Genomic DNA, 20125 nt, shown 5'->3' with positions numbered 1-20125 from the left:
AGATGTTTTGCTATTTATAAAGTTGTTTGACCTTGTAAAAAAAGCTAATCACATACTAGACACATAGACAGTGAATGTGCAATTATCTTGATTGCCTGCACTGTCCACAGCTGTACAACCCACAGAAGTTGTACCAACGTCAAATGCTTCTCCAGATGTGTAGTCACATTCAACCTCAATTGAGTCTGGGTCATTGTCCTCAACATTAAGGTCTGACCAAGTGTACACAGCAGTACATTGAGGGCCAGCGACCAACTCAACTGAATCGGGACAAGTGATTACAGGATCTTCACAATCTGTCAAATATATTATGAGTTGTCAAAATGGATTTGATATACTTGACATACAACAAACAGAATACACATAATAAAAGATGACTGCATGAAATTATCTTGAAAAATTTATAAAGAATACAGAATGAAAAAAATGGAAAATATTTACCATTAACAATAACATTGAATTCACAAATCTGTAAGTTGTTATTGCAATCTGCAGCTTCAATCGTAACTAATGTAGTTCCAATATCAAAAATGCTTCCGTTTTGGTTACTTGAGATTGCATTAATATTATCACAGCAATTGTCTGTTGGATTTTCAAAATTCCAAATGACAGTAGCATTGGCTTGTCCATCATCATTGCATCCTTCAACTACCGAAGGACAAGTCAGTACTGGACCTGTTGAATCTGACAAATCAGAATATGAAAACGATTTAGTAAAATTTGAAAATGCTGTGATGTATTTAATTGAAGTGGACTCTTTGAATGTAAAAATATAATATAAGAATATGAACATGTGATGTTGATAGCAGCATGCAACTTGAAAAGTGAGGGGGTGAGTAGAAAAATATAAAACAGATTTAACCAAAGTTTGTTGAAATTAGGCATGGTGGAAGGTATTACAATAAGTTTAAGACCGGGTGGAATACTTTGAAATGAGATGTTATTCCGACCAACCTCTACCCAAAAAAATTACATTACATTATTCCAAAATGCATAACTTCATTTAAAAATTCATGGCTATGCATTCATGGAGGTATTCCATGCTTTATTTGCATTGTGTATATTATATGTAGCAATGTTGTCAAGACATAAAGTTTGATAATATAGTTCTAAATTCAGCAAGCAATATAGTATAATATTTATGATTAATTGGAAGCAGTGGATCTGGCACTTAAATATTGATATTATACCTGTAACTACAACGTTAAATTCACAGGTGCCATTGTTGCCAGTAGAGTCTTGCACCCGGCACGCTATATTGTAATCTCCAGTTGTAACAAGTGTACCATTGTCAAAATCACACTCAACAGTAAGAATATCTCCAGAATTATCATACACATCAATTGGGTCCCATGTGATAGAAGCCTCACAATTTTCATCAGCAGTTAGGTTAAAATTATCAGGACAAGTCAACTGTGGAGCATCACAATCTGAAATAATAATTTATATTTCTGTAATGTTTAGCAATAAGTGGAACACATTTCGTCACGACATATACAAACACCAGAAAATGTATCTTGCAATTTGTTTGAGTTAAGATCCTAATTATTAAAAAAATTCCATGTTAATAATAGGGTGCCATTGGTATACTATGGTGAGAGGAAAACTTTAAAGTGGAATTTTGTAAGAAGAAATTCTTGTGGAATACGTATATTTCAATTGAATTCTGCTTAAATTATGAAAATCCCAGTTACTGGCATCTGTTTAATACAATTAAACTATTATTCAGAAATCCCCCACATAAGAAAATTCCAAAACGGAAAACTTTCAAACAACCCTCCTATTTGGCAAGGATTTGTAAAGTAAAAACATAAGAAGGTAACAAACATCCCAGGTCACAGCTTGGAGAACCAAGCATATGCAGGGCAAAACAAGACAACAAATACAAAACAACTAAACTAAGAATGTAACAAACATCCCAGGTCACAGCTTGGAGAACCAAGCATATGCAGGGCAAAACAAGACAACAAATACAAAACAACTAAACTAAGAAGGTACCAAACATCCCAGGTCACAGCTTGGAGAACCAAGCATATGCAGGGCAAAGCAAGACAACTAATACAAAACAACTAAACTAAGAAGGTAACAAACATCCCAGGTCACAGCTTGGAGAACCAAGCATATGCAGGGCAAAACAAGACAATAAATACAAAACAACTAAACTAAGAAGGTACCAAACATCCCAGGTCACAGCTTGGAGAACCAAGCATATGCAGGGCAAAGCAAGACAACTAATACAAAACAACTAAACTAAGAAGGTAACAAACATCCCAGGTCACAGCTTGGAGAACCAAGCATATGCAGGGCAAAACAAGACAATAAATACAAAACAACTAAACTAAGAAGGTACCAAACATCCCAGGTCACAGCTTGGAGAACCAAGCATATGCAGGGCAAAACAAGACAACAAATACAAAACAACTAAACTAAGAATGTAACAAACATCCCAGGTCACAGCTTGGAGAACCAAGCATATGCAGGGCAAAACAAGACAACAAATACAAAACAACTAAACTAAGAAGGTAACAAAAAATAAAACAGAAGTAAAGTGAAATACAGTATAGATTCTTTTGTGAATAGACAGATTTCATGTTTTTTGTGTTTTCTGTGGCTGTACATAGGCTATGTGTTTACCTTCAATATAAGCTAAAGTTGTACATATTATTGTGTTTCCATTGCAGTCTTCAATAAGTATTGTCGCATTTGTGGTTCCAATATCAAATTGGCTGATTGTTTCTTCCATAGACATTGATATACTTTGAGGACAACAGTTGTCTGTGATACTGTCAAAGAACGTCAAGTTGGTAGCATAAGGAAGGCCATAGTCGTTACACTTGTTCACCATTGTTGGGCACGTGAATACTGGTGCTGTAGTATCTAGAAGTTTAAAAAATAGAAAAAAAATAATAATTTTGCATAGCATGATACATTGGAGAAAATGGTAAATTTTGCAATTATCTCACCAAATAGGAATAAGAAGAATTACCGGAAATGATTAAAAATTCTTTAATTTTAGACAGTTTTCAAATATTTTTAAATTCACTTAAATCACATGTTTTATATTGACTTTGTTGAATCGACTATTATGTATTTTATCCGTTTATTTTATATTGACACTGTTGATTCGTCTTTTTGTTTTTTAAATATTTTTATATAGTTTATTTTATATCATTGTTGTTACTTTGGGAGTACGGAACCTGAACTCTTGTTATAGTGATTAGGTTCACTTTTATTTTCACTTTTAAATTCACTTAAATCACATGTTTTATATTGACTTTGTTGAATCGACTATTATGTATTTTATCCGTTTATTTTATATTGACACTGTTGATTCGTCTTTTTGTTTTTTAAATATTTTTATATAGTTTATTTTATATCATTGTTGTTACTTTGGGAGTACGGAACCTGAACTCTTGTTATAGTGATTAGGTTCACTTTTAGGTTCCTGCCTACTCCCTTAGTTTCTGTGTTTTGTTTGTTTGTAACTGGTTTTTGGCAATAAATAATAATAATAATAATAAAGAAGTAATAACAAGTAACAATACAACCAATTTATAATCCTTAGAAGAGCATAACATAACAATTTGGCATAGCATTACTCTTTTATTTAAAAATACATATTGCAAATGTAATCATAAGTAGTCAAACAGTTGTCAGACTGCAATAAAACAACTTTCACATTGATTGTTGTAAAACCAAATTATAATCCATATCAAGAATTTGCACCAACACGTAGAACTAATGCACACACTATTTAGGACAGGTTTGAAACTTTAATAATAACTACCTGTAACTACAACGTTAAATTCACAGGTGCCATTGTTGCCAGTAGAGTCCTGAACCCGGCATTCAATACTGTAATCTCCAGTTGTAACAAGAGTACCATTGTCAAAATCACACTCAACAGTTAGAATATCTCCAGAATTATCATACACATCAATTGGATCCCATGTAATAGAAGCCTCACAAAATTCATCAGCAGTTAGGTTAAAATTATCAGGGCATGTCAACTGTGGAGCATCACAATCTGAAATGTACATCAAAACATAAATGCATGAATGTGTTAAAAAGTTAGGTAGCACCTTCATGCATCCAATAGTTGTAATTGGTGGTAAACAAGAGTAAAGCTCTGTCTACACTATCAAATTTTATGTGACAAAAAATAGTGATGTGCAAATATATGGAAACGATGACATCATACTATTGGGCACATCACACTTTTTTGTCAAACTAGTTTGATAGTGGAGCTTAATGATATTTTGATATTTCAAACAAACAGCATCACAATCAATCACAAAGCAACACTCATCTGTTTAGGGCATAAAGAACACACATTTTTTTGTATATAATGTCATAGAATATTATAGGTAACTGGCTCAACAAAGGACACATCCTCAGTCTAATAATGATGTAATATTGCAATGTAACTCTGTTAATACATTCAGGTGCTACCTGATTTGTGTATCTTAATAGTGTGCAGACTTTTTATGTAATAAATATGTACCTTTTTTAAAGATTTCACAATTTTAAAATATGACAATAAATAAAAAAAGCTTGCTTAAGGGAAAAAATGCTCCTGGTTTAGCAATCCTAAGAGGCCCTCCACGCTGGTAGTTACATTGGGGCTTCTCATGCTCTGGAATCAATTAAACTTTGGGCCTCCTGGGTCTAGCTATTGAGCGGTCATAACTATTAGGCCACTGAGTCTTATCATAGATATATTTACTATAATATCTCTATGGTCTTACCTTCAACGTTAACAGAAGTTGAACATATTTCTACATTTCCATTACAATCTTCAACAGTTATTGTAACATTTGTGGTTCCAATATCGAATTGGCTGATTGTTTCTTCCATAGACATTGATATACTTTGAGGACAACAGTTGTCTGTGATACTGTCAAAGAATGTCAAGTTGGTAGCATAAGGAAGGCCATAGTCGTTACACTTGTTTATCATTGTTAGGCATGTGAATACTGGTGCTGTTGTATCTAGAAGTTAACAAAAAAAAGAACTGATTTCAGTATGATATGACAAATCTGATGATGATTGACATGCTGTTTCATGCATCCCTGAATGTTGAAACAGAATTAAACGTGTTTGCACATAATAATGTAATCTTACCAACAACAAAAAAACAATTCCAAAATTATAACAATTAAACAATTGTCTACAACTATAGAACTACAGAACACAAATTTTATAAAAAGGATATGATCATCTTTAATGATGATCATATAATTAATGATCCTCTTTTAACAATAAACATTACCTGCAACTACAACGTTAAATTCACAGGTGCCATTGTTGCCAGTAGAGTCTTGCGCCCGGCACGCTATATTGTAATCTCCAGTTGTAACAAGAGTACCATTGTCAAAATCACACTCAACAGTTAGAATATCTCCAGAATTATCATACACATCAATTGGGTCCCATGTGATAGAAGCTTCACAATTTTCATCAGCAGTTAGGTTAAAGTTATCAGGACATGTCAACTGTGGAGCATCACAATCTGAAATAATAATTAGCAATTGAAATTAAACATTTATTCATGGCAATGGTCTATGCTTCCTGTGTCGCTCTGTGTATTTACAAATCTTTATTTTCTTACATTCCATATTGATAACTGAGTGTCCAACATGGCACAAATGAAGTACAATATCAATATAAAAACAAACTAAGACAATATTTCACTAACTTTGAAGAGTCAAAAACAAATTTTGAGAATAAGTTTCAATTGATAATAAACAGAAGAAGCTGCAGCACTGTAAACAAATTCCTTAAATCTTTTATTCCATATTCAATCAGCCTTTTAACCAACTCAGGTAATTCATTGTTCATCAGAGAAATTTTGTTGCTCTGTTGTATAGTTTAAATTTTATTATCTTTTTCTGTATTTACTAACCTTTAACTAATTTTTTTTAGAAATTGTATGTCAACATGAATTTCCTTTTGGACAAATAAATGAACTAAGATCTACAGTATTAGAATGTTGGCGTTAGTAAGAGGACATTCACGTAATTCATGAAAGTCGGTTGCACTACACCGCATTTACAAAGATATGCGTGGGTGTTGGAGCATACAAAAAACAGAGAGTTTAATTCTGGTACACATCTATCTCTATCTCTATATTATGTCAAAGAACGTGAAAGCTATAAACACTATTCCTTCATCAAGTTCATTTGGGGAAAATGGATGCAATTTAAAGGTAGCCCAATGTTTGAAATATGAAAACATACCTGTAACTATGACATTAAATGAACAGTTTGCACTGTTGGTGTTATAGAGACAATGGATGCAATTTAAGGTAGCATAATGTTTGAAATATGATATAATATAAAATGAAATGTAATACACACCCATAACTATGACATTAAATGAACAGTTTTCACTGTTACCAGAACCATCTACTGCAGAGTATGTAATAGGATGTGTGCCTACTTCCAAAAATTGATAACTTGTATTAGGACTAATGGTGATGTTTGTACAGAACAAATCAGTAGCATTCGGCATACTCCAAGAAACCATTTTCCCATTGATATCAGGTTCAGAACACACTGACAGGTCTGATGGGCATTCTATGACGGGAGACGTAGTATCTAAAATAAAAACAAAAACAATTCTAAATACACAAAACTAAATATCAATTATAATTGACCATTGTCATGTGTATACAGCCATGGAAAATATACAGTAAAAGTTAAAAACTCCTATTTCATGAAGCATATAAGAACCACATACAGCATTTAGATACTGTGCTGCATACTCATTTAATACACAGTTAATAAATTTATATTTTAAATTAAGATGTGTACACCCACCTATTACTGCTACTTCAAAGAGACAGTATCCTACACGACCACCATTATCAGTGGCTGAGCAGTTAACTACGTCTGTTTCTCCTAAACTAAACTCCACTCCACTCTCATAAGAACATTCATAGTCAAGAGTATTGCCATCGGTGTCTGTTGCAGTGACATTGTAATAAAGAGTAGCATTACAATCTTCATCAGCTTCCAATTCTACATCATCAGGACATTCAACAGTAGGATACGAACAATCTAAGAATAAGTGGAAATAAATACAAATAAATTAAAAACCCTGCAAGATAGGCACCACTGGGAGATATGGCTTATGCCATGTATTGTGTCATGATAAGTACAAATTCTAATTCCCCTTTGGAAAGACATGGTGCACTGTCTCTTATCTGCTACACCCCTACAATCCTCTAGGTCATGGGACAACTAGAACTATACTGCATGTATATTTGGGAATTAACTATTTAGGTTGCAGAACTTTCCCTAATAGATCAGTGGGTTAGAATTACTAAGTACAGAGCCTTAGACTTTGTTGCCATATACTTTAGTTGTTTGACATTGTAAAAAAACAGCTAATCACATACTAGATACATAGACAGTGAATGTGCAATTATCTTGATTGCCTGCACTGTCCACAGCTGTACAACCCACAGAAGTTGTACCAACGTCAAATGCTTCTCCAGATGTGTAGTCACATTCAACCTCAATTGAGTCTGGGTCATTGTCCTCAACATTAAGGTCTGACCAAGTGTACACAGCAGTACATTGAGGGCCAGCGACCAACTCAACTGAATCGGGACAAGTGATTACAGGATCTTCACAATCTGTCAAATATAAAAGTTGTCAAAATAGATTTGATAAAGTGTCTCTCCTATCATTTATTATTTTGTGTCGTAATTTATAAAGAGGATTTCAATAAATTGGTTTCTGTACAGTATGGAAAATATAGAAAACAAAAGTGAGAGTTACCATTAACAATAACATTGAATTCACAAATCTGTAAGTTGTTATTGCAATCTGCAGCTTCAATCGTAACTACTGTAGTTCCAATATCAAAAGTGCTTCCGTTTTGGTTACTTGAGACTGCATTAATATTATCACAGCAATTGTCTGTTGGATTTTCAAAGTTCCAAATGACAGTAGCATTGGCTCGTCCATCGTCATTGCATCCTTCAACTACCGAGGGACAAGTCAGTACTGGACCTGTTGCATCTGAAAAATCAGAACCATTTAGATGATAATAATATTATTTATTCCACGAGTGATAATAGGTAAAGCCCAAACAATTGCCAAGCACATTTTGCAAACATAAATTAATTAGTAATAGGGTAACAATGATGATTTAGAAAACCTGATAAAATACCTACCATATACATGGAAATTAAATAAACAGTTGGCTGTATTTCCTGATGAGTCTGAAGCTGTACAATTCACTGTATAGTTGCCATCAGGGAAATCCCCAGGCATCAAGTCACAAACAACTGGAACACTTCCATCACTGTTGTCTGTTGCTGTTACTTCCCATTCAACATATGCTGTGCAATTATCATCTACTTCGAATGGTCCAAGATTATCAGGACAATTTAATACAGGAGCATCACAATCTATAAGATAATTGTATGTGCTGAATTTTATTATACTTAAAACAATTAAATACAAAAGACTGAAGGATGATAGTTAGATACACAAAACTCAAGTATGTATCATCTCAGGCTATATAAATAAAACATTTCTTTAAAATTGTAAGAATTAACATACTTTAATATGTTTTAATTAATCCAATTCTGTTCATACCACGAAACCCAGACTTACCTTCCAAAAATACTGTAAATGAACATTGTGCTTCCACCATATTGCAGTCTGTTGCAGTATAGACAACTTCATGAAATACACCAACATCAAGTGCTGTACCATTATCAATGTTACTAGATATAGAGATATCATCACAGCAGTTATCTGTAGCTATGGGTGAATCCCAATATGCCAGGTCTGTAGATGTCCCAGATTGTGAGCACATAGATACATTTGATGGACAATTAATCTCCGGTGCAATATTATCTATTAAGAGAGAACAATAAAAGAACATACATATAAACATTCATAAAAAAAACCATACACAGTAACTAACGAACATAATATAATCTATGTAGTGTTTCAATGCAGTGGAACACAAGGGTTTAGATTGCAATGATATGAATGTATGAATAAAATAAACGTTTTGATTCTCTGCGCCTTGAAGTAGTTACTTAACCAATTAACTCAACTGTATTTAAAACATACTTATATAGAACATACTATATTATTTGTAAAACTACATGTTTAATGCTTAAATGGGTTTATTGCCTTGCAATGGTGGGTCTATTGATGGTAACAAAGAACATTAGGCTACAAACTGATGGACAGTAAAAGGTAATATAAAAAGACGCACCATTTACATAGAAATTAAAAGAACATGTTGTAGGATTTCCATCCGAATCAGATGCTGAACAAGAAACTGTATAGTTGCCATCAGGGAAATCCCCAGGCATCAAGTCACAAACAACTGGAACACTTCCATCACTGTTGTCTGTTGCTGTTACGTTCCATTCAACATATGCTGTGCAATTATCATCTACTTCAAATGGTCCAAGATTATCAGGACAATTTATTTCAGGAGCATCACAATCTATAAAATAATTATATGCGTTATTATTACAATTATTTAAAAATAATGTAAAACATAATTCAAATATTATATAATATGAAGACTGCCACACATAATCTAGTCTATTCCAAATCTGAAAATAATGGGTTTTTTTCACTCAAGCTCCTGTGAATACTGTTCCGGCGAGCTCTCATATGGGAGCTTCCCAGTGATGGAGAATGGAGCAGTGTAAATGGCTCCACGATATTTTATGGATCAATTTTGAGTGTAAAGCACATTGTATTAGGTGCTATATAAGACTACCATTATTATATTTATCGAACCAAAACCTGAATTTTACCTTCCAAAAATACTGTAAATGAACATTGTGCTTCCACCATATTGCAGTCTGTTGCAGTATAGACAACTTCATGCAATACACCAACATCAAGTGCTGTACCATTATCAATGTCACTAGATAAAGTGATGTCATCACAGCAGTTATCTGTAGCTATGGGTGAATCCCAATATGCCAGGTCTGTAGATGTCCCAGATTGTGAGCACATAGATACATTTGATGGGCATGTAATCTCCGGTGCAATAGAATCTATAAATAAAGAACGCAAGGGTGTTAAAAATACTTATCTACCAATCAGACTATGCCATCACAAAGGTCTGAGTCATTTTATAATGGATTCATCAAGCAATACCTACCATACACATCAACATTAAAAGAACAGTTGGCTGTATTTCCTGATGAGTCTGAAGCTGTACAATTCACTGTATAGTTGCCATCGGGAAAATCCCCAGGCATCAAGTCACAAACTACTGGAACACTTCCATCATTGTTGTCTGTTGCTGTTACGTTCCATTCAACATATGCCATACAATTATCATCTACTTCAAATGGTCCAAGATCACCAGGACAATTTAAGACAGGACCTTCGGAATCTATAACAATAAAATCAAGTATAATGCTAATTTCGAATTAAAGTCTGTATAATAAATATATTATGTGATTTGAATTATTTTGATCCCATACATATAGAGCAAACACCTGAGAAAAGAAAAGATAACAGACAAAAAATGCAATCATTTGTAATGGTACAAGAGATAGCTCCCTAGATCCCCAAAGGGGATTTACATCCTGAGCGGTCCCCTCAAACAAAATTAACATGGCACAATTGATAATAAATGTCAACCTAACTAGGAATGTTCAAACTTCAAAATTTGACAAATCTGCAAATTTTGTAAATATGTATAGCTTTAATACAATGTGTAAAAGTGTGCTAATTAGGACTGGTAAAACTAGCGGCGATCATCGCATTTATACTTCTTATGCCAAGTTGGATGCAAACCAATAATCTTACCTTCAACATCAATGTAGAAGGTACACTGGTCCTCATTTCCATTACAGTCCACTGCTGTGTATTCTACTACTGTAACTCCTATATTAAAACTAGTGCCATTTGTAACATTAGAAGATATGTCAATGTCATCTCCACAACAGTTATCAGTAGCAACTGCAGAATCCCAGGTTACAATTGCAGAATTGATTCCCATGTCAGTGTAAACCATGATGTCATCCGGACATGTTACATTCGGAGAAGTTTCATCTAAAAACCAAAAATAGATTGTAATAATTTAACCCAAAGCCATATTGTGAATAAAAATAAAATGGAGACATGTGTCATCTGACAACTATAAATCTGTTAATGTACTAGTAAAAGCCTCAATAGTTTTACTAGGTCTACTAAGTAAATGTATAGCCTCAATAGTATTACTAGGTCTAGGCCTACTGTAAGTAAATGTATAGCCTCAATAGTTTTAGTACTCACCCAGGATGAAGAAATCAAATGAGCAGTTTCCTATGTTTCCTGAAGAGTCTGTTGCATTACAGACTACTGTGTAGTTACCAAGGGCATACGCACCAGGTGCAAGGTCACAGGTCACATCAACATCACCATCATAATTATCTACTGCTGTAACCACCCATGTTGCTGAATCGGAGCAAGTGTCATCAGTGACAGACATAAAGTCATCAGGGCAAGTCAGGACAGGAGCTTCACAATCTAAAAGTAAAACAATATATATGTAGTTATAACATGAAGAATGTAATTTGTCAAAAAAACATCATAAAGTTGGTGTCAGCCTATATTTAATTTTATTTGAAACGTAAAAATAATAAAGTTTGCCAACCTTGAATAAATACATTAAAATCACAAATAGCTAAGTTGAAATTGCAGTCAGTTAAAAAGTAGCGTACAACGTTGTTTCCCAATCCATAGAAAGGTTCTCCTGAACTAATATTTGATGAAGTAGTCCTGAGATCAGTACAGCAGTTGTCGGTGGCATTTGCTGGTTCCCATAATACAGTAGTTACATTGGAATCAGTACAAACGTCAATATCGTCAGGACATTGTAAATCAGGTGGCATGTTATCTAGGAAAACAAAGAGATCAGTTATTCAGTATGTTGTAATGTAGTATTTCAGGCAAGTTATTTTACACAATCATATTGGCCAAGTTTTCATGCAACTAACTAAACACTTTAATAAAACACTTTAATACATGATATTAAGTTCTATATTGTGCAAAACTTATGTTGATACAAATATCTCCATAGAAATTTTCTCATAGCCTTCTATTGAATATCATAACATATTTAAATCACGGCCACTCTGGGCCATAGATTTGTGGTGCAAAATACTTTTTTAAGTTTATATTTTCCTAGTCCCAATTTTTTAAACCTTTGTGAATGCAATATATATATATATACCTGAAAAAATATTTATTTTAAATTTAAAAAGAAGAAGCAGGCAATTCTCGGGGGAGGGAACCATTAAAGGATTGTGGTTGTATCTCTTTTACATCCATTTAACTACTAAATTACTGTATTACTGTTTGGAAAACTTAAATGATGAAGAAGATAATCTATTTAATCTATCACTGGTTCATTTTCTTAAAGTTGCCTGGGAAAAAAGATCTGAGTTAAAAATGAGCTAATTGGCATTGTTGCAAAAAAAAAAGTTTAAAAAGTTAAAATTTAAGAAAAGCCACTCCATTGGTTTTGTTTTACTATTGTATTTAATGTCTATGTATGTATCATTGAGTGTACATACATACATGTTTGGTTTATAATGTTCAATTGTATGTTGTTTAAGTTGACTGTACCACTAATGAGTGTGTTGCCACTGATCCAAAAGTGTTTGTCAATAAAGTTATTATTATTATTACTGGGTGGGTGTGCTCTCTTTAAGTCTTGGTTTAAAGTGTTTTCAATATTGAATGATTACAAAGGTGTCAGCTTGAAATTGGAGCTAAAACTATTTTATCTAAAGCATTTCATACACATTTTTCTGTGTCCTATTTTCATTTTTTTAAACTGTTTAAGAAAAGACAACCAAAATATTTAAAAGGAAACTGGTACCTTCAATGAAGATTGTAAAAGAACAACTTCCAGTGTTGTCAAAACTATCTGTAGCGTTGCAAGTCACAATTGTGATCATTTGATCAAATACATCTCCAGATGAATAATCACAAACTGCTACTAAGTCATCCTGATAGTTGTCAGTGACAGTTGGATCAGACCACATGGGAATCACCATACATGACGCATCTCCTTCTAATGTTTGATTATCAGGACAGGTTACCACAGGTGGTTCACAATCTATAAAATAAAAATATTAATTCAAGATTAAAAACTCTTTTTTTGTCATTAATCAAATGTGTGGACAATGGTGGTCTTTATTATTTGGTGATTAGTTTATTTTTTGTAATACAAGATTAAATAAAATCTTATTGGACAATATATGATCACATGATATTGTTACCTTTTGCAAGACTGTAATTCGAAATAAACAATTGAATTCAAGAATAAAAATAGTGGTTTGAAATTTGAAGGCTCTATTATGAAATGACATATTAACAACATGTGACTGTTACAAACTGTAATATAAAATGGAAACAATTTTACTGAATCAATATCCTCAGCTATATCATTGCAGTATGCAAAATAAAAACATCATATCGCTTTTAGTTAGGAAGAAATGTTCATATTATTTACCTGTGACTGTGATAACAAACTGACAATATCCTGTATTGCCTTTACAATCTGTTGCTGAATATCCCACAGTAGTATCACCAACTGAAAACATGTTTCCACTTGTGTGGTTGGCAGCAATGGTAACATCGTCACAGCAGTCAGTTGCATTTGCTGTGTACCAAGTTACAGACATTGAATCAACACCTGTCTCGGTACATACCATCATGTCTTCTGGACATTCAAGAATAGGAGGCAGCTCATCTAAGAATACACAATAGGAAATTATCAGTAAATCCATATAATATTAAAAGAGCAGTACTTATTTTCAATAAGTTTTCAATACAAAGACTTGTAGTCTTTGTTTATGTAGAGCATCTTGTGTATGTTTGTCTTGTGAATAGGATTACCACCTTTGAGAAGGATAGTGAATGAATTGGCTATGGTTATCCTTGGCAATTTGCCTAAATATATAATTTAAAAAAAAAAATGTTTAATCCTTATTTCAGGTTTTTTTTCTTTGTGATTATATATTACAGGCTACAGACTACAGGCAATTACCTGTCTCTGTACAATCCCAATGTAAATATTTATATTTCTGAATAAATTAGACTAAAAAAAATAATAAGAATAACAACAAATGTAAAATGTTGTGAAAGATATGTATGTATATATATATATATATTAGGATTAAACCATAAGAAGATTAAGGTTGTTATCCTTACCATAAATTGTAATTGCAAATGTGCATATTCCAGTGTTGTCGTAATCATCAGTAGCATTACAGACTACAATCACATCATCAGAAAATATATCTCCACTAGTATATTCGCAAACTGGCATATATTCACCTCCAGAGTTGTCAGTAACATTTGGTAGCATCCAGGTGGCTGTAACTGTGCAATCCTCTGCACCTGTTAAGTTTTGACTTTGTGGACAGTCAAGTACAGGTGGTTCACCATCTATGAAAGAAAACAAAAATAGTTTGTCTTTGTTTCTACAATTAGACTAAAGTGTTTATGAAAAAAAAAAACAATGACTTACTCAATAAATTGTGATTATACACAAAAATAAACAGTATATAGTTCATACATATATTGTATTCTGTATGTCTTACCGTCAACATCAATGTAGAAGATACACTGGTTCTCATTTCCATTACAGTCCACTGCTGTGTATCCTACCCATGTAACTCCTATATTAAAACTAGTGCCATTTGTAACATTAGAAAATATGTCAATGTCATCTCCACAACAGCTATCAGTAGCAACTGCAGAATCCCAGGTCACGATTGCAGAATTGATTCCCATTTCAGTGTCAACAGTGATATCATTCGGACATGTTATGATAGGTGAAATATCATCTAAAGACAGGAAATACACACAAATCATAATCTTTATAACTGGCATGACAACCTATAAACTGCGTACTGTAGGGCAATTTTCATTGTTAGTATTCAACAAATAAAAGAATCACTTATTTTGATTATAGCACTCACCAAAGACAAAGAAATCAAAAGAGCAGTTTGCAGTGTTGCCAGCCATGTCTGTTGTAATACAGACTACTGTGTAGTTACCAACAGCATAGTCACCATGAGTTTGATCAAAGATTACCTCAACATCACCATCATAATTATCTTCTGCTGTCACGCTCCAGTTAGCATAAGCATTGCATGTTTCATCAGCATAAAAAATTAGGTCATCAGGACATGTCAAGACTGGAGGCTCACAATCTGAAAAAAAATGACAGAAAATTTTAATGTAGCAAATGAATGTTGATTTGACAAATGCCGTAAGTAACAATAGTACAGAATTTATGTATCATATAGGCCTGGGTACAAAATTTGCTGAAAAGTAAGGAGTGTGATTATACTAAGAATGCATTAAGAATATATTTACTAAAGTCTGAATATCGAAGAGTTGGTAGAAGGGTTGTCTCAAGCATGGGATTATAATAACGATATATTCTATATTTATTTAAATTAATTTATATATATATATATATATATAATTAAAAACATGAACCATATTCTAAAGCTCTGTCTACACTATCAAACTTTATGTAACAAAAGAATGTGATGTGCCCATATATGGATATGATAATGTCATATCACTACCATATTTGGTTATACCACTAATACTTGGTTCCTATTAGAGACGCAACACAAGAATATAACGCAATTGACCAATCGCAAGAGATGGATTATTCGAACTGTCACTTGTCATTGGTTAACACACTTGCGTTGCGTTTACGTCCTTGCGTTATGTTCTAGTGGGAACCAAGCTTACCATATTTGGGCACATCACACTTAGACAGAGCTTAAGACAAGATGGATTAAATAGTTACCACAATGAATTATACAAACCTTTAACCAGGACATTAAAATCACAAGTAGCCGTGTTATCATCACAGTCACTAGCTGTGTACCGCACAAGCGTGTTACCGATTGTGAAGTAGTATCCTGAAGTAACGTTTGATGACGCAACAACATCCGCACAGCAGTTGTCGGTAACATTTGCTGGTTCCCAAGTAACTGATGCCATACTACTGGTACCATTATTACAAACTTCAATATCACCAGGACATTCCAGATAAGGCGCCATATTATCTAAGACAGAAATAAAAACAATATTTTTCCAATGAGATTACGTTATATCATGCAGATTAAGACAAAGCAAATACAATCATCTCCCACTATAATACTGGACACCTTCGATCAGGGCTAGTCTGATATTCTGAATTGGATTTTAATGGTAACAAAGGAACCATTTGGTTTTATGAAAGTTTCTAGCTATCAGAGAGTCTGGTATTGGGAGAGTTGACTTTTAGCATTTACTTAAAAAACATTTGTTTACATATGTTGATTAACATTTGGATTCCAAATGTTTTGGAAATTAATGATCTGGAAGTAATGAGCTAAACCTATCCCATATCCCACTACACAAGGTTCCAAGCTTGTAGCTTTAAAAGGCACTAAAAAAAAAAAGGGGGGGGGGGATTGCTTGAATCTGGTTACAGTCTTGGGTTCGCATATTGGGATATCTTTTATATAGAATCATTACAAAAGAAGACAATCAACATATAAAATAAGAAACAGGTACCTTCAATAAAGATTGTAAAAGAACAATATCCAGTGTTGTCAAAACTATCTGTAGCATTGCAAGTCACAATTGTACTCTCTTCGTAAAATACACTGGGAGCTGGATAATCACAAACTGCTACTAAGTCATCCTGATAGTTGTCAGTGACAGTTGGATCAGACCAGATAACCATCACCATACATGATGCACCTCCGTCTAGTGTTTGATTTTCAGGACAAGTTACCACAGGTGGTTCACAATCTATAAAATAAAATAACAAATATTTCTTTTTATTCTTTCTATTGTTTCATTATCAGGACAGGTTACTTGAATACTCATCTTTTTCTTTCAGATTGAGCTCTCTCTCTCTTTGATCACTTACTGCTGGAATTGGTGCGTTACAAATTCATACTATTATTATTTTATTATTATATAAAACATACTGTATTTTCCACTAGGCGAATCAAAAGCGACAGCTTATATGCATGCATATTTATGTTTCTGTCTCCCAAAACCCTCTCTACTTATGCGTAAGCTGACGCTGTTGATTCGCTTGATCAATTTCGCCTAGTGGAGAATCGTCTTTAGGTCGCTTAGGATGGTTCCAAGACTGTAATTCAAAATGAACAATTCAATAGTTTGAAAGATGAAGGAATCGATTAAGAAATGTTCATAGCATTCACCTGTCACTGTGATGACAAACTGACAATATCCTGTATTGCCTTTACAATCTGTTGCTGAATATCCCACAGTAGTATCACCAACTGAAAACATGTTTCCACTTGTGTGGTTGGCAGCAATGGTAACATCGTCACAGCAGTCAGTTGCATTTGCTGTGTACCAAGTTACAGACATTGAATCAACACCTGTCTCGGTACATACCATCATGTCTTCTGGACATTCAAGCGTAGGAGGCAGCTCATCTAAAGACACATCAAGTGAAAAATATTAGCAGTATTTGCTGTTAACTTTGAATTTCATGAAAGCAACCTGTAAAAGCAGGTCATGATTTAGTGTTAAAATGACCTTACCAAAAATTGTAATTGCAAATGTGCACATTCCAGTGTTGTCGTAATCATCAGTAGCATTACAGGTTACAATTGTCAACTCTTCAGAAAACATATCTCCACTGGTATAATCACAAACTGGCATAAAAATACCTCCAGAGTTGTCTGTGACATTTGGTGGCATCCAGGTGGCTGTCACTGTGCAATCCTCCGCACCTGTTAAGTTTTGGCTTTGTGGACATTCAAGTATAGGTGGTTCAGTATCTAAGAAAGAAAGAACTCGATTTTATTTGGGCGTTTTACAATTATACTGTAGTACATATATGAAAAAGAAACAAAATTAATCAATTTAAAAATAAATATCTTACCGTCAACATCGATGTAGAAGGTACACTGGTCCTCATTTCCATTACAGTCCAATGCTGTGTATTCTACTACTGTAACTCCTATATTAAAACTAGTGCCATTTGTAGAATCATGAGTTATGTCAATGTCATCTCCACAACAGTTATCAGTAGCAACTGCAGAATCCCATGTTACAATTGCAGAATTGATTCCCATTTCAGTGCCAACAGTGATGTTATCTGGACAGGTTACGACAGGTGCCATATCATCTAAAGGCAAAAAATTAAAACAAAATTACAATCATTACGAGATTTAAGTAACTCAATACTGTAACACACTTATGATAGATGGCATTGAAATATAAAAGTTGTAGGCAGATGTAGGACACATTCTTTTCATTATTATTATAAAATACAATAAAATATAAAAAAGCTTCACTCATATTGACAATAGCACTTACCAATGACAAAGAATTCAAAAGAGCAGTTCCCAGTGTTGCCAGCCATGTCTGTTGCATTACAGACTACTGTGTAGTTACCAAAAACATAGTCACCATGAATATGATCACAGATAACATCAACATCCCCATCATAATTATCTTCTGCTGTCACACTCCAGTTGGCATAAGCATTGCATGTTTCATCAACGTAAAAAGTGGGGTCATCAGGACAGGTCAAGACTGGAGGTTGGCAATCTAAATGCAGATAATAAAAAAAATGAAATTATTCTTCTAGAAATAAAAATTTATAAAAGTAAAAAAAAACTGAAATTTGAAATCTCTCGTGTGTGTTTTTCTCTTCATTGTACAATTTATTTATTTTATGCTTACCAGCAATTTCAACAGTAAAGTTACAAGTGCCATTATTGTCATTACAATCAGTTGCAGTGTATGAAATTACATAATTTCCAATTTCATCAAAAACCCCGTAATTGCCATCGGAAAATACATCAGAGTCGGTGGGAGATGAACTTGAAGCCGTCATGGTAATATTATCACAACAGTTATCAGTGGCATTGATAGCATCCCACTCTACATTAGTAGAAGGCGTTAGAGCAGCACAAGTCCAGATACTTGCTGGGCAATAGACTTCTGGCCCTTCATCATCTGATCAAAATGAATAAAAAATAATGACATTTTGAATCAATTACAGCATATGGCACCAAATGCTAAGGAATCATCAATAAACAAAAATATATTTTTAATTCAGTGGATTAATTCTAATTCGAAAGTCATTTATTGTTCAGAAATTAAATTATTAATCTATATTTTCTGATATCCTAATTTGTAGATTCCAGGCTAGAGGTGCATCTGTATTAGGGTGAGAACAGCAGGGTAAGCCCCAACTCCTTAGAAGTAACACTGATCCTCCAGTTAAGTCATTAAAGTATCTGAGAAGACTTGTTCTACCACCAGAACTATGGTAAATGAGAGCCTGTGCTGGTTTTATGGCTATTGTTTGGAGCACCTCAGTTTGACTAATAATAAATATAAATTAATGGACATTTTTAACAATAATACTCTGTATAAAAACAGAACAAAAGTGAACCTACCATAGATGTGGATTGTGAAGGTACAATTTCCAGTGTTATCATAGTTGTCGGTAGCATTGCAGGTTACAAGGGTCATGTGACCAGAAAATGTTGACCCATTTTGGTAATCACATTCTGATATAAAAATATCTCCCGAGTTGTCTGTAACATCAGGTGCAGACCAGGTAACATTTGCCATACAGTTATCATCACCGGTTACAGTTTGGCTTGGTGGACACACAAGAACAGGAGGCTCACAATCTAAAAGAAAGTCATAGAATTTATTAAGCATAAAATATTATTTAAAACAACAGATTATGTTTTCATGTTAATAAAAGTAGTCACAAGTTACCTGTAACTTCAAATGTAAATTGACAATAACCAGTATTATCATTGCAATCAGTAGCTGCATATCCTACAGTGTATTCACCAAGTGAAAGGAGACCTCCACTGGTATAGTTGGTTGTTATGTTGATACTGGAACTATCACAACAGTTATCGGTTGCATTGGCTGAATACCAAGTGGCAGCTACTGAATTCATTCCCTGATCTGTACATATTTCAAAGTCATCTGGGCAGGTAATATTTGGTGCAAGTTCATCTACAATTCAAAAAAGATATACTGTGTGTGGAATGTATTTCAAAATCATAATATAAAAACAATCAGAGAACTGTGAGCCT

The 20125-nt window shown here is 33.7% G+C and overlaps 1 protein-coding gene across 1 annotated transcript in view; it reads right to left on the bottom strand.

The window, feature by feature from the left end:
• The window catches only part of LOC140047761 (uncharacterized), a 64878-nt gene that overhangs the window by 10063 nt on the left and 34690 nt on the right, over positions 1-20125 (bottom strand). Inside the window, exons 67-99 of the mRNA XM_072092797.1 lie at positions 19797-20045; positions 19466-19705; positions 18744-19019; positions 18375-18608; positions 17938-18183; positions 17594-17833; positions 17246-17485; positions 16584-16823; positions 15848-16090; positions 14981-15214; positions 14600-14845; positions 14208-14444; positions 13507-13746; positions 12871-13110; positions 11641-11883; positions 11280-11513; positions 10812-11057; positions 10156-10392; positions 9803-10048; positions 9247-9483; positions 8631-8876; positions 8186-8422; positions 7788-8030; positions 7403-7642; positions 6822-7061; positions 6360-6599; positions 5273-5512; positions 4749-4991; positions 3788-4027; positions 2635-2877; positions 1191-1430; positions 442-684; positions 57-296 (exon numbers count right to left, since the gene is read on the bottom strand). Coding sequence (XP_071948898.1) covers positions 57-296; positions 442-684; positions 1191-1430; positions 2635-2877; positions 3788-4027; positions 4749-4991; positions 5273-5512; positions 6360-6599; positions 6822-7061; positions 7403-7642; positions 7788-8030; positions 8186-8422; positions 8631-8876; positions 9247-9483; positions 9803-10048; positions 10156-10392; positions 10812-11057; positions 11280-11513; positions 11641-11883; positions 12871-13110; positions 13507-13746; positions 14208-14444; positions 14600-14845; positions 14981-15214; positions 15848-16090; positions 16584-16823; positions 17246-17485; positions 17594-17833; positions 17938-18183; positions 18375-18608; positions 18744-19019; positions 19466-19705; positions 19797-20045 — 7983 coding nt within the window. The remainder of the gene's footprint in view (positions 1-56; positions 297-441; positions 685-1190; positions 1431-2634; positions 2878-3787; positions 4028-4748; positions 4992-5272; positions 5513-6359; positions 6600-6821; positions 7062-7402; positions 7643-7787; positions 8031-8185; positions 8423-8630; positions 8877-9246; positions 9484-9802; positions 10049-10155; positions 10393-10811; positions 11058-11279; positions 11514-11640; positions 11884-12870; positions 13111-13506; positions 13747-14207; positions 14445-14599; positions 14846-14980; positions 15215-15847; positions 16091-16583; positions 16824-17245; positions 17486-17593; positions 17834-17937; positions 18184-18374; positions 18609-18743; positions 19020-19465; positions 19706-19796; positions 20046-20125) is intronic.

The sequence above is a fragment of the Antedon mediterranea genome, chromosome 4, assembly GCF_964355755.1.
Source record: "Antedon mediterranea chromosome 4, ecAntMedi1.1, whole genome shotgun sequence".
NCBI lineage: Eukaryota > Metazoa > Echinodermata > Crinoidea > Comatulida > Antedonidae > Antedon > Antedon mediterranea.
Note: the sequence above shows the minus strand (reverse complement) of the source record. Positions and strands in the feature narration are given on the sequence as shown.